Source organism: Vombatus ursinus, unplaced genomic scaffold (assembly GCF_900497805.2).
Source record: "Vombatus ursinus unplaced genomic scaffold, bare-nosed wombat genome assembly UNPS02014791.1, whole genome shotgun sequence".
NCBI lineage: Eukaryota > Metazoa > Chordata > Mammalia > Diprotodontia > Vombatidae > Vombatus > Vombatus ursinus.
In genome coordinates this window covers 11,360,764-11,375,534 of record NW_020954569.1, presented here as the reverse complement: position 1 = coordinate 11,375,534, position 14,771 = coordinate 11,360,764, and the positions used below count along the sequence as shown (strand labels likewise).

At 35.4% G+C, this 14,771-nt stretch overlaps 1 protein-coding gene across 2 annotated transcripts in view; it reads right to left on the bottom strand.

Moving 5' to 3' along the window:
• Positions 1 to 404: 404 nt before the first annotated feature.
• CDH9 (cadherin 9) overlaps positions 405 to 14,771 on the bottom strand; it is a 160,294-nt gene continuing 145,927 nt past the window's right edge. For both annotated transcript variants that reach the window (XM_027868998.1, XM_027868999.1), the window contains 3 exons: positions 3,799 to 3,916; positions 3,451 to 3,702; positions 405 to 892 (listed from right to left, as the gene is read on the bottom strand). In XM_027868998.1, the coding sequence (XP_027724799.1) occupies positions 405 to 892; positions 3,451 to 3,702; positions 3,799 to 3,916 (858 nt within the window). The remainder of the gene's footprint in view (positions 893 to 3,450; positions 3,703 to 3,798; positions 3,917 to 14,771) is intronic.

The window sequence follows — 14,771 nt, the reverse complement described above, 5'->3', positions numbered from 1 at the left end:
ATATGGCAGTAATAGTTATTTAGATTCTTTTTCATATTAGTTTACAAAGTAGTTGCACAATGTCCCATATAATAAAGGTGACTGTAAGCAAGATAAGAAAAAAAAATTGAAGTTTCCTTCTCTTTGAAAAGGCACAAAAAGCCTTTTGTTCTCTTTACTGATATGATGCATCTTCCTTCCAAGATTTTTAGGCAGAGAGTGTGAAAATTTCTTATAGCTATACCATTCATATTCATTTACGTGGACTTATTGATTAAGCAAACCCTTACTAAGACAACACTTAGGTTTTGTTTGTATTTTTGAGTTTGTATTTTCCCCCAAGTAAGAGAATGCAGGCCACTTAAGTTAGCAATAAGGACATTACTTTCATTGATACTGACCCAGTAAGTCACTGGCAACTTTTATCAGTCTCGATCACTGTCATCTCCCCCATACATATCTGCAAGTTTTTTAAATCGAGGTCCCCAGTCGCTGAGATAATCATAATCCTGGTTACCATCTGCAGTAAGTGATTCCAAAGAGCTGAGGGAATCTGCTATGGAATCATTCCCTTCATAAGCATATGTTGCTAGGGAATCATAAGGGGGAGCACTTGGGTCTGAATCATTCTCTTTTAATCTTCTGTGAATAAAGTCTTGTACATCAATGTTTTCCCACAATGGAGCAGTCCTCCTTATCTGAAAAATAGTTTCAGGCATTACATCCCTTCGGAGTTTACTGTCTTCTCTAGCTTCTGGATTCCGTAGTGTCCCAATATCAAAAGCTTGGGTGTCTTCTTCCCCCCCACCTTCATCATTATAGGTCACAATGTTGTCTCGAACATCATCTTTTGAAATGATCAAGGGTTCCTTTTTCCTCTGTCTCTTCAGTGCAGTAAACAGAACAACTAGAACTGAGAAAGAAAATAAAAGAAAATGGATAAATTTTAATGACTGGAAGTAAAGCATGTTATGGGGATCTGAACTGGATAAAATTGTCAGATAAAAAAGTTGGTTATTCTCTGTTATCAGAGAGCTTTGAGATTCAGGAAAAAAATATAGCTAGGTCTCAATGAGTAAAAATAATGAATCCAGGTGAAGTGGTTACATTATTCAAATTCACACTACATGTTTCCATTGGGCTACAATCAATCACCATATTTTACATAATTATAACTTCAAATAATAATTGCCCCTTTCCTGTCCAAGCCTGGAGTTTTGTGTAAGCTTGACTACAAAGTATACTGCCCTGCCCCATTGAGGAAAGAGCGAAGGAAAGTCATACTGCATCTTGCATTTCCTTTGGGTTTGTTGATCTTCCCAAATTTAGAGGAAGAGCTTGTGATGTTATGCATTATACATGTGCTTGGCTTTTTTTTTTCTCTTTAGAAAGCAGGCAGAACTTGATAAACCATTTATGACTAGGTCTTTTCTGAAACACAACTATTTGGTATGATGCAATGACTCATGGCACTCCAAAGTCTTTACATGTAACAGCAAAATTTTAGAAATACTCTATACTTAACTAGGAGAATTTTATTCAATTTTCTTAACTAAATATAATTCAGTATAACTTTACCCTCATTGATATCATTCAAAAATATTCTATGGATTTCTACTTTCTTTTTTAATCTGTTCACAATTGTCTACCTCATGCCTTCAAAAATCATATCTCCCATGTTAACTCCAAAGATGGCTATCATTTGGGAAGGAGCTCTTATTTTTTGTTTGTTTTTACTTAAAGTGTGTGTGTGTTTGTGGGGGGATGTCACTGCCTAGCACTATAACTTTCTTTCTTTTTTTTTTTTAAGTTTTTAGGCAATTGGAGTTAAGTGACTTGCCCAGTGTCACACAGCTAGTAAGTGTCAAGTTTTTGGTCTGAGGCCAGATTTGAACTCAGGTCCTCCTGATTTCAGGGCTGGTGCTCTATCCACTGCTAGTAAGTGTCAAGTGTCAGAATCCAGATTTGAACTCAAGTCCTCCTGACTCCAAGGCCGGAACACTATCCACTATGCCATCTAGCTGCCCCCACACTATAACTTTCTAAATATGGTTATGATATCATAGTGCTGGTGCCATCTTTATTCACATAAGGAAAGACGTACAGGTTAAGAAATATCTATTTAGTATACTTTTCTGAAGAATTTGTGCTTTGTAAATAAGTAAAGTTCTAGGATGGGAGTTAATTTTAATGGAAGACAGAACTGAAGAAAGACACAGTATCTAGAAAGGATGGTAAGAAAGTGAAAAGAAGGTAATTTGGACTTTTTTAGTTGTTTATAGTTGAAAAAGGGAGAAACATGCCACTTCCTTTCTACAGAGAGAAAAGTTGTGGATTGTATTTGATAAAGATAAATTAGGCAAATTCCAGGGATTTATTTGAAATTGGCAGTAGTCCTGTGTATCACTATGTTTTACTGATATAGAGAAATATACAATGCACACACACATAAACATGGATCACACATAGGTGTTACTATGTATAATTCTAGGAAATAAACTGGTCAAAATAATAGTTCCTTATGGATAAAGGAAATAAGATAAATTCAGTAGTAATTGCCAGCACAACTATAATCATAACTGAATCATCTTGAGGACATAAAAATATTTTTTAATGTATGTGAACAGTTGAATCCTGACAGCTGGTTGCATTTATTTGTGTATTGGCTGTTGGCATAATTTGCCCCCATTCCTACCCCAAGAAAATGTTTTTTTTTTAAATATTTGGATCATTTTAATTGCACAAATGATTTGTCAGCCATTTCCCTCAGGCATCCGCTAAAGTCCTGCAAGATTTCCTGGCCAATGGGAAGTCATCCAGGTGGCTTGTGACGGTTTTCAGTGAAAAGCAGCCAGCTTGGAATAGCAATTGAAAATAAATTTGGCTGGCCTCACTGTCCTCAGCATAAGGATTTCTAGCTAAACAGCTAAGGAAATGAATGTTTTTGAATTGTTTGACAGTGGAACAACTGTTTAATTGAATCAAATGGTTGTCCTGTTATGACACACTCAAATAAAACATTTGTAATGGTGAAACCCACACTCATTTGGAAATATATATAAGCCTTGTCGTGATTATGGTGGCAGATCAGAATAAATACAATCTTTAATTTATTTAATTGGAGTGTTATACCTTTATATAACAAATTTATATTGCAATTATTAAGTTGTTCCTTGTAATTAGTATGAGCACTGTAAAAGTTTTAATGCATTTGCCTATTAGACACTAAATATTTTTACCAAATTTATTCTTAATTTGGCATTGTTTGCAAATGCCAGCAATGTCTGTCCTTTTCAACATAATTAAGAAGTAGCCAAGTAATGTAAATGTGTAGACCTTATTAAGATAATATGAAAATTAAAGTGGTATTTTTTATTCTCGACCTACAAATGTTTTCCAGATATAATGCTGATTAAAAGAGAGGTAGATACTTTGCAAGTTGAAAGAGCATTCATTTACAGAGTCACTTACTAAGCAGTATGAGGATGCATAGGAGAATAGCGATGAGAGCCCCTGTACTCAGACCAGCTGAAAGGATCAAGGCCTCCGCATTGCAGGACTGCATATTTCCTTGGTTATCACAGGCACACACACGGATCGTTAGTGTCCCAGTGCTACTTTGGATTGGATAATCATTGTCAAATATTAAAATTGGTAGGAGATAAGCATTCATTTTATGGCGGCTATACCCATCCTTTCTGGTGAGTATGCCAGCTGTGTTATCTATAAGAAAAAGAACAAGAATAAAATGTGATAAGCTTTTAAATATCTCAGAGAGGTAAATAATAAATGAATTTGATGAGTAAGGCTCATGTATACCTTTATTATCTACAATTGTGAAGTTAGGATTAAGAGGAAATTCTGGTACTGGTTCAAAGAAGAACTTGTGTCCCCGAGGAGGGTCATCTTTGTCCATGACACTGATTGTCTGAATCAACTGGAAAAAACAACAATTACATTGTCATTAGAAGGAAATTCAAATTGCTTTGTTTTCTGGAAAATGCTGCAGTAAACCTAGAATCATTTTTTTAAAAATTCCAATATGGCTAAGCCATTATTGAATTATATACCTTTTTTTTTAAATGCAACTGTCAGGAGAAAAATATTATGTTTAATATATAGCTTTTTACCATTTACTGGTTCCTTTAATAGCAGGAAATCAAACAAAAAACTTTTAAATGAATTTCCTAAGAATGGATATAGAGTCAAACTTTAAACAATAATTTACATGCTGATCTAGAACTTGGGACAGAGGCATTGTGGGAATAAATAAGATTACAAAGAGAGCTTAAAAAGAGAAGAGAAGAGATGAACACATGACCTTGGGGATCTTTCATTTTAAGAGATCAGGTAGGGGACAGTAAACTAGTGAACAAAACTTGTTGTTGATATTGTTGCTGTTTTTGTGGTTGATGATGATGATGACTAGGGAGACCTGTTCATATTTTCAGAAAGATGGAAAAGGAGAGACTGAAGATAAATGACAAAGATGGCATAACTGCAGGACCAAGATCCTGAAGAAGATGAGTAAGAATGGGGTAAAGAATATAGGTAGAGTTGTTATCCATAGAAAGGAACAGGATGTGTCCTCCTTCCTCTGAGATGAAGAAAGGAGGAAAGATGGATGATGAAAATGAGATGTGTTTAGGAGTAAAGAAGGAGAGTACAGATAATTCCACCAGATTTTCTAAATCTTCACAAAGTAGAAATCTAAGTCATTTACTCTATGTGTAGGACATGGGAATGTGGAAGGGAAATTGAAAATAAAAATTATTATAATGCTAATTATTAGTAATAACAATAATTGTTATTGGAATGAAATAGGAATCTGATAAGAGTCAAAGAGAAGATTTACCAAATAGCAGCGAGGGCATAACAGAGATTATGCACACAAAGATTAAATCTATAATAGTTGATATCAATGAGATTCCATGACTTTCTCTAACAGTGCTTAGTAATGTGGGGAGGATGAGTAAACAAAGTAAGTGGTAGAATTTACCAAGTTTGAGATTTTCACTTTGTAAATGGTTAAAACATAGTTACTGAAATGACATAACCATTATCTCTCTACTTGGCTTTGAATTAGATAGCCAGATGATATTTTCTGGCTCTCAAATTCTATGATTTTACATGATGACTAATTTATCTAACAACTATATAAAACTACAGTATAGTCTGGATGGTCCTATCTATTTAGATCTCCACATTTTTATAATAATTTCCTTTTACAAAGTTTGTAAAGAGATTTCTCTGGACTATCCATTTGGATACATATATCACCTTGGATTTTTTGGCAAGTCGCAGAGACCCAAAACTTCGAGTTTTTGTTACAATTTGGTTCCTCATTCTATTGAACATCTTCTCTTACAGTAATGGAAGAGTCTTGAGACATCTCTCCAAACTAATCACATTTGTGTCTATCCAGTTCATCCCCTTTTTTTTAAATAAAATCCAGAGGTTATATTCAGTTACAAGTAATAATTGTTTCCTTCATTTTAGACTATAATGAGGATGTGTTGTGTTTATTGGACGCTTCCATATTTCTCTCCATATACAGAGAGAAATAAACCTGAGATATAAAAGGGAAGTGTTCTAATGATCATATTGCCATTTTTTTTCTTTGCCAACAAGGACTTATCAGTATGTTTTTACAAAGTATAAATTAATTTCACTTTCAGAAGAGAAGATGAAAGTTCTAGAAAATGCTTTTCTACTTTTCCAATTATCATTGTGGATGAAATAAATATTCTGAGTAATTTGAATTGAAAGACCTGGTAGGAAGGAAAAAAAAGCTCAAAAAATTAAACAAAGATGAACATAACAAGGAGTCAGAGAGGAACCAAATCCAGAAACAATGAGTGAAAGGAGATGAAAAATAGACGAATGTTGAAGAACAAGGAGAGAAGGATCTTTAAACATTTGGGGCTAGGTTTAAGGTTCTTCTCACAATAATCTGCACTGTTATGGGATAAAACAATTTTACATGAGCTTTTAAAGGATAAAGAATGGTTATCAATAGATAAAACTAAGAAAATTTTTAAAGGAAATTTAAAATATGCACGTATGTATGTGCATACACACATGCATACACACATACATGTAATACATACACACATGAAAACACATATACATACACACATGCACATATTAGCATACATACGTATATACATGCAAATATAAATACATACATGTATGTACATATACGGATATATACATATACAACTGACCCCCAGGAAGCAGATAGTCCCTTAGTCTACTAAGATAATACTCACAAAGAAGATAGAACATAGTCTACCTATAATGGGAGCTTGGTGATAAGAGTGTCAAAACATGCCAGTAACACCAGAGCAGTTTACCCATAATATCATTTTGGTATTAATAGAGACTCCTTAGATGTGTCAAAACTGGTACCTCTTACTCATTTCTATGATGTCCATTGGAACTAGTGATACTAAGAAAGCAATCTGGATTGTTATAAGGTTATGAGGCTTTGGGAAGAAAACTGAATGAATTCTGAGGCAAAAGTTTTTGTTTCCATCACTGTTGTCAAATGGAGTTATGCATTAAAGGTAAAAAATATATATATAATACAGAACCACTTAAGAGATGGTATAGAAGATAGCTGGGAATGGGCTTGGCTTTGTGAACCATGCTATGACAAAAAATTATATAGTCTTAAGCAGGGTTGGAAAATTTCTAATAAAGCAAGAGAAAAAAAGTATTATCTTGAAATATTGGCTATTCTGATTAAGAGAAAATAAAAGCAGAGAGATAAATTATAAATCAGATGCAATAATAATGGTCAAGAGGTAAAATATAGAAGGATAGGAAGAATATCAGTTTCAATAATCCATAGCAGAAAATTATGGAAAAACAAAGATTATATTTATGGATTCAGTTGTCTAAAAACATGGGATATTGATAATAAACAAAATGCACTAGCAACATTAGCATAAGGAGGCAAATATATCTTTTAAAGGAAGGTGAAATTAATAATTTTGGGGATGCATTTCAATACTAGAAAACTATGATCAACATGTATACCTAGTTCAAAAAAATTGGAGAGGTGAAACCTTCCAAAAATGGAATGTGGATAACTTGGGGAGTTATGGTTGTGTCCATAGTAGGGAGAAGAGGCTGTAAAAAGTAGTGAGTTCCTTAATACAGGAAAAAAAAATCAAGTTGAGGTTAGTTGACCATATTTTAGAGGGGATTTATACTTCGGTAAGACAGGATTGCCTCAAGGATCCCCTCAAATCCTAAAAATCTATGATTCTAATACAAACGGAATTGGGGAGCCTCAGATAAACTCCTTTCCTATCCACTACACTCAATGTTTTTTTGCATTTTACATCCTGAACAAACGACAAAGCAAAACAAACAACAACAAAAACAAAACAAAACAAAACAAAAAACACTGAGTGTTAACATATTGTTACTGTTTTATTTCTCATATTAATCTGTCTTAATACATTATCATAATATAAATGTTAGCTAAGTACATTATAATCACCAATTGCTGATATAAAAACCTACTGGTTATATGACAGGCATTTAGAATTACTGCTTTCTGAAATGATGCCAGCATATAATGAATCCCCAGTGCCTTACAGCACTTAATGAGAGTATCTGAAACAACCCTAGTTATTCAGAAAGTCAGTTGAGTATTTGTCATTTATTGTATACATTTGTTCAAACTTCCTAGAAGAGTCATATTTTTCGTTAACTTCTCAGTATATTTTCCTGGGAAGTTCAGTACAGTGGAAATACAGAGTTAATGGTTTTGAAAAGTTATCTTTTTTTATACCTCCTTCTATATTCCTTAATAGACATTCATAATAGCATTACCAATCATGACATTAGTGAACATTTCATTAGCAACTAAGGCAGTATTTTATTAGATGTGTAATGTGTAAGGGAAACTGTCTTTGTTTTTAATCAATCAATAATCAAACATTTTACAACCCTATGCCTGATTCTTTCACATTTCTTAAACCTCTGAGGAAAAAAAATGCTTATCAATAGGTAGAAAATATGTCAGGAAACATTATGAAACTCTCTGTACCAAACGCAGCTGTTGACTTGAAATGGAAGACATGATAGATAAAATAGTTAGACGAACTAACAAATAAGAGATGTGTCAATATGCACATTATTCTGGTAGGACATTCATATTCTTTTTTTTAATGGTAATTTATTTATTTATTTATTTATTTTGTTTTCAACATTTACTTCCACAAGATTTTGAGTTTCAAATTTTCACCCCATCTTACCCCTCCCTCCACCCCATGATGGCATGCATTCTGAATATCCCTTCCCCTAGTTTGCCTTCCCTTCTATCTCTCCCCCCCGCTTCTCTTATCCCCTTCCCCTTCAATTCTCCTATAGGGCAGGATGGATTTCTGTACCCCATTTCCTATATTTCTTATTTCCCAGTTGCATGTGAAAACATTTTTTTTAAACGTGTTTTTAAAACTTTGGGTTCCAAATTTTCTCCCTTCCTCCCTCCCCGCCCACCCTCATTGATAAGGTAAGCAACTAAATATAGGTTATATATGTGCAGTTATGCAAAACACTTCCATAGTAGACATGCTGTGAAAAACTAACTCTATTTCCCTTACTCATATCTTGCCTCCCATTTATTCTATTCTTTCTTTTGACCCTGTCCCTCCTCAGAAGTATTTGCTTCTGATTACCCCCTTTCCCAATCTGCCTTCCTCTCTATCATCCCCCAGCTGTCTTGTCCCCTTACCCCCCCCCATTTTCCTGTAGGGTAAGACAGATTTCCATACCCAATTGAGTGTGCATGTTATTCCCTCCTTAAGTCAAATCCTATGAGAATAAGATTCATTCATTCCCTCTCACCTTCCCCTGTTTCCCCTCCACTGTAAGAGTCTTTTCTTTTCTGTTTTTTTTTGTGAGATAATTTACCCTGTTCTACCTCTCCTTTTCTCCTTCTAGTATAATCCCCTCTCACCCCTTAATTTTATTCTCCAGATATGACCCCTTCATTTTCAACTCACCCTGTGCCCTCTATCTATCTATATCTATATATACGTACATATAATTTTTCCCCTCTAACTACCCTAATACTGACAAAGGTCTCATGATTTATGAATATCATCTTTCTATGCAGGAATGTAAACAGTTCAACCTTAATAAGTCTCTTATGATTTTCTCTTTCCTATTTACCTCTTCATGTTACACTTGAGTCATATATTTGAAAATCAAATTTTCTATTCAGCTCTGGTCTTTTCAGCAAGAATGCTTGAAAGTCCTCTGTTTCACTGAATGACCATTTTTTCCCCTGTAGGATTATACTCACTTTTTCTGGGTAGGCGATTCTTGGTTGTAATCCTAACTCCTTTGCCCTCTGGAATATTATATTCCATGCACTGTGGTCCCTTAATGTAGAAGCAGCTAAATCTTGTGTTATCCTGATTGTGTTTCCACAATACTTGAATTATTTCTTTCTGGCTGCTTGTAATATTTTCTCCTTGACCTGGGAACTCTGGAATTTGGCTACAATATTCCAAGTTTTCCTTTGGGGATCTCTTTCAGGAGGAGATTGGTGAATTCTTTCCATTTCTATTTTGCCCTCTGGTTCTAAAACATCTTGGCAGTTTTCCCGGATAATTTCTTGAAAGATGATGTGTAGGCTCTTTTTTTGATCGTGGTTTTCAGATAGTCTAATAATTTTAAAATTCTCTCTCCTGGATCTGTTTTCCAGGTCAGTTGTTTTTCCAATGAGATATTTCACATTGTTTTCTAACTTTTCATTCTTTTGGATTTGTTTTGCAGTGTCTTGATTTCTCATAAAGTCACTAGCTTCCAATTGCTCTATTCTAATTTTTAAGGAAGTATTTTCTTCAGTAATCTTTGCACTTCCTTTTCCATTTGGCCAATTTTGCTTTTAAGGGTATTCTTCTCCTCATTAGCTTTTTGGACCTCTTTTGCCATTTGGGTTAGGCTATTTTTTAAGGTGTTATTTTCTTCAGTATTTTTTTGGGTCTCCTTTAGCAAGCTGTTGACTTGTTTTTCATGATTTTCTTGCATCACTCTCAGTTCTTCCTCTACTTCTCCTACTTCCTTCTCAAAATCTCTTTTGAGCTCTTCCAAGACCTGGGACTGATTCATATTTTTCTTGGAGGCTTTGGATGTAGGAGCTTTGACTTTGTTGTCTTCTTCTTGTTGTATGTTTTGATATTCTTTGTCACCAAAGTAAGATAATATAGTCTGACTCTTTTTGTGCTGCTTACTCATGATGCAGGCCAATTACTTGAGCTTTAAACTCTTTCTTAAGGTAAAAGTCTGCTTGCCATGTGGAGAAAGTACTGTCCCAAGCTTTGGGGGACCTGTAAATTTTCAGTTCTTTCAAGGTGGTATGATAAGGGGCTAGGTGTTTCGTCTCCACTGCCACAATAAGCTGCACCACACCAGCACTGCTCCTCACTCCAGGACTGGCCCTCAGAACTGTGACCCAGATCCAAACACCAGCAAAGCAAGAGATTCCTGCCTCAGCACTGGCAAAGACATCCCTGCAATCCCCCTCTGATTCCCCCTTAGTCTGTGGGCTAGACCGGCCCCAGGCCGTGCTCAGGACTTGTAAGTGAGACCTAGCTCCTCTCTCACCGCAGTCACAGACTTTTCCCACTGACCTTCTAAGTTGTCTTTGGCGTTCATGGATTGAGAAGTCTGGAAACTGCCACAGCTGCCTGTGATTCAGTCCTATGAGGCCTGTTCCAGGTTTGCTGTGGCCTGCGCACCCACGCTGCACTGCGCTCTTCTCCCCACTTGGTGCGATATGATATACCTTTCCAATCAACCATCCAGGCTGTCTTTGGCTGGAAATTTGTTTCACTGTCTTTTTGTGGGTTTTACTGCTTTAGAGTTTGTTTAGAGCCATTTTTTATAGGTATTTGGAGGGGTTTGGGGAAGAGAGCTCAAGCAAGTCACTGCTTTCACTCTGCCATCTTGGCTGGGGACATTTATATTCTTAATCAGTTTACTTTATTTATAAAATAACTGAAACATTTATAATCATTTTATATGCAGAACATCGCTTGAAAAGCTTAAGGACCAAATGGTATTTTACAGGCTATCCCAAAACTCTTAGTGCAGTTTTAAGCCAGAGCTTTTTTGAAGTCAGTGTAGTTTTAAGTTTTAAACCATACTACTTTTGGAAAACCCTGAATAGGTTATCTGAACAGTCATTTAATTAATCACATGCTATGTGCTAGGCACTGGGCTAAGTGCTATGGTTCCACAGAAATGAAAAGTAAAAAGTCCCTGCTCTCAAGAAACCTATTAGCTAATAGGGGAGACAACACGGGAACAATTATGTAATGACACTATATAGACAAGAGAAATTGAAGATAACATTAGAAGGAAGTCACTAACATTAAGCAGGATCAGGAAAGGATTCTTGCAGAAAGTGGAATTTTAATAGATACCAGAACGGAAGGCAGGTAAAGTATTTTTCAAACTGTTAAGTAATAATCATCATCATTATCATCAGTAGGAGTAGTAGTAGTAGCAGCAGCAGCAGCAGTAGTGCTACTATTAATAATACAAAACTGTGAGCCATATTTTGACTTTTGTGTAGTGATTTATATTCATTTCCATAGACTCTTACTGTTTTAGAGTTAGGATGACCCTAGAGAAACTTAGTGCAATGCTATCATTTTGTAGAGAAGGAAACAGAGGCTCAGAGTAATTTAGGTAAATGAAGTCCTATTAATTCAATATCTGATTATAGGTGTGTCTAAATTCTTGAACATACTAATTTTGGAAAGAGATAACTTGGAAATGATATAGAATAATGTAGTGTTATAGATGATTCATTAGCTTCCATAGTGACTGAGATTTTAAGTGATACACTTGAGCTTAATTTTAAATATCAGTAGGTTTTAAAATTAACCAGGTAGTGTGTTCTCTACATCCGGAGATCCAGTTATATCTTAATTAGAAGTGCAGTTCTCTGACATATCACTAAGAGAGTTTGATTTTTCATAGACTTCAACACTTCAGATGAACTCAAAAATAAAGTGAAATAACTGAGATGAGTAACATACTTCATAATGAGCATGATTATATAATTCACTTCTCACTATAAATTCTGCCTGACTGAGCTGCCTTGAATTTTGATGATGAAGAAGTAATTACTAAACATTAAATGAAACTGACATAGTGCACATTCAAAATTCCTTTGCTCTGAAAGTCTGTCTAAAACCATTAGACTTACCAGTGGTACTCTTGAGTACTGTGTTCTACATATATAGCTTTCCTTAATCTGGAATTTGTGCAGGGTAAAAGTGAAGCAGGAAATTAGGTGTGATGATGACTAGAGAGAGAAAGAAGGCTATATCAAGTAAAAGTGCCATACCATATGAAGCCATTTTAAGTAGGTCAGTCATTGATAGGGAGCATGAGTGTGCCTAGAGTATGGGACTAAGGGTAAGAAATAATCATTATTTCTGGGTGTGCTAGGCGTATATGTATACACCCACTTCATGCTCCATGCATTCCTATGGTAAGGAGTGTAAGTCAGGGAGAAAAAAACGAAACAAAAACATTTAAAATCACTAGGGAGTATGACCTTTGAATAGGGCAAGCTGGCCATAGTAGACAGAGTAGACAGGAAAATTTGAGTTCTGAGAATGTCCCTATCACAGTATATTTCACCGCACTAATTTTTTTTTTAACTCATTTTGTCACAAGGACAAAAATCCATTATTAGTTATTTGGTTCAATGATATAAGGCTTCACAAGAACCTTCTTTTAAAATGTCAAATATAAAGTCCTGTGGTGTTCATTGCCCTTCATAATGTTTCCCTCCCCCTTTCTATCTTTCCAGTCTTCTTATATCTTATATACCCCCTTGAATTTTCTTTTATCCAGTGGCCCTGGCCTTTGTAATCTTCCTCCCACACAAGATTTCATATCCAAACTCCAGACATTTTGACTGGCTAGCCTCCCATGCCTGGAATGTTCTCCCTCCTCATCTTTCCTCCTAATTTCCCTAGCTTCCTTCAAATCCCAACTAAAGTTCCACCTTCTATAGGAAGCCTTTTCCAAACTCTCTTTCTAGTGGCTTCTCTCTATTAATTATGCCTTATTTATCCTTATTTACAAGTAGTAGTTTGCGTGTTGTCTGCTCCATTAGATTTTGAGTTTGTGAAGGGCAGAGATTGCCTTTCATTTTTTTTTTATTTTTATTTTTTTGCCACTAGAGCTTTGCACAGTGCCTGGAATTTAGTAAGCACTTAATAAATATTCATCAATTGACTGACTGACAATAACCTTGGAAGGTTAAGCAGGCTTTCTAACTTGACAGACCTTAGAGTAAAGCAGTTTACCTTATATTAGAGTAAATTAGTTTGATGCATTTGTATCTTCTTCACACTAAATTCATCTCAACTCCTTTGATAAGTAATAAAGAGAAGAAACCGGAGAAAATTATGAAACTGTGCTGACTAGATTCACTATGAATTTATGTTATGTAATCCCACCGAAATGAGACAAATCTACACTTTTCTGATTGACTCACTATTCCACTTGCCAGAGCAGGTTTTCTAAACCTTTTCATCTTTCTTCAAACTTTCATAATTCCTACTCGCCTCATCCTCTGAAGTGAGAAACTTGCCTCATGAAAAAAAAATGAGGTCATTCATTCACAGAAAGCTTTCTCTGTTCACCTCTTCTTCACCTCACATTTCCCATATTCCTTCTGCTGCTTCACACATGAAGAGGTGTCCTTTAGCCTTGCCAAGGCAAAGCACTCTATTTCTATAAGTCATCCCATTCTACCCTGTCTTCTCCAACAGATAGCACTCTCTATTATCCTACTTTTTTCACTTATTTTCAATCTCCCCACATCTACTGGCTGCTTCCCTACTGCCTACAAACACGCCCATGTTTCCTCCATCCTCAAAAAAACTCTAACTTGATATATCCATCTCTTCTAGTTGTCATCCTATACCTCTTCACCTTTCGTAGCTAAATTCCTTGATTAGGTACAATGGGTGGGTAGTGATTACCCAGCCAGGGGCACCTTGTTCCATGGAGGTGAAACCAAGCAGAGCTGCAGCTAGAAAATGGAGTGAGAAAGTTATCTGCAATAGATGCTTCCACTTCCTTTCCTCTTTTCTTAACTGTTTATAGTCTGATTTCTGACTTCATCATTCAACTGAAACTTCTCTACCCTAGAGATCTCTTAATTGCCATATCTAATGGCAGGCAAATCTACCTAAGACATCATTGAATCACAGATTCTCAGAGTTGGAAGGGACTTCAAATCTTACCTAGTTTAGCCAGTAACTGAACAAGAATCCTCTCTACAATTTACCTGAAAAGTCATCATTTATCCTATGTCTGAAGATTTCAGTTATAAGGAAACCACTAACTCTCAAGATAGCCATTTTCAGTTTAGTTTACTATAATTGTTGTTTTCCCTTACATGTTATTTAAATCAAGTTAAATAAATGCAAAGTTTATCAAGCTTTTACCAACTTTCACTTAGTACTCTTAATTCTACCATGTGGGACTTAGCAGAACATGTCTATTCTATCTTCAGTGTAACATCCCTTCAAATACTTATAGATGGTGATACTAAGACCTTCCACCCCAAGTCTTCTTTTCTCTAGTCTAAGTATCCTTAGTTCCTTTGATCATTTATTCAAAAACCATGATCTTAAGGTCCTTCATTTTAATGGTCCTTCAAATACTGTCCAGCTTATATTTCTTAAAATATGGCTCCCAGAATACTATACTACCCTCCAAAAGTGATCTGA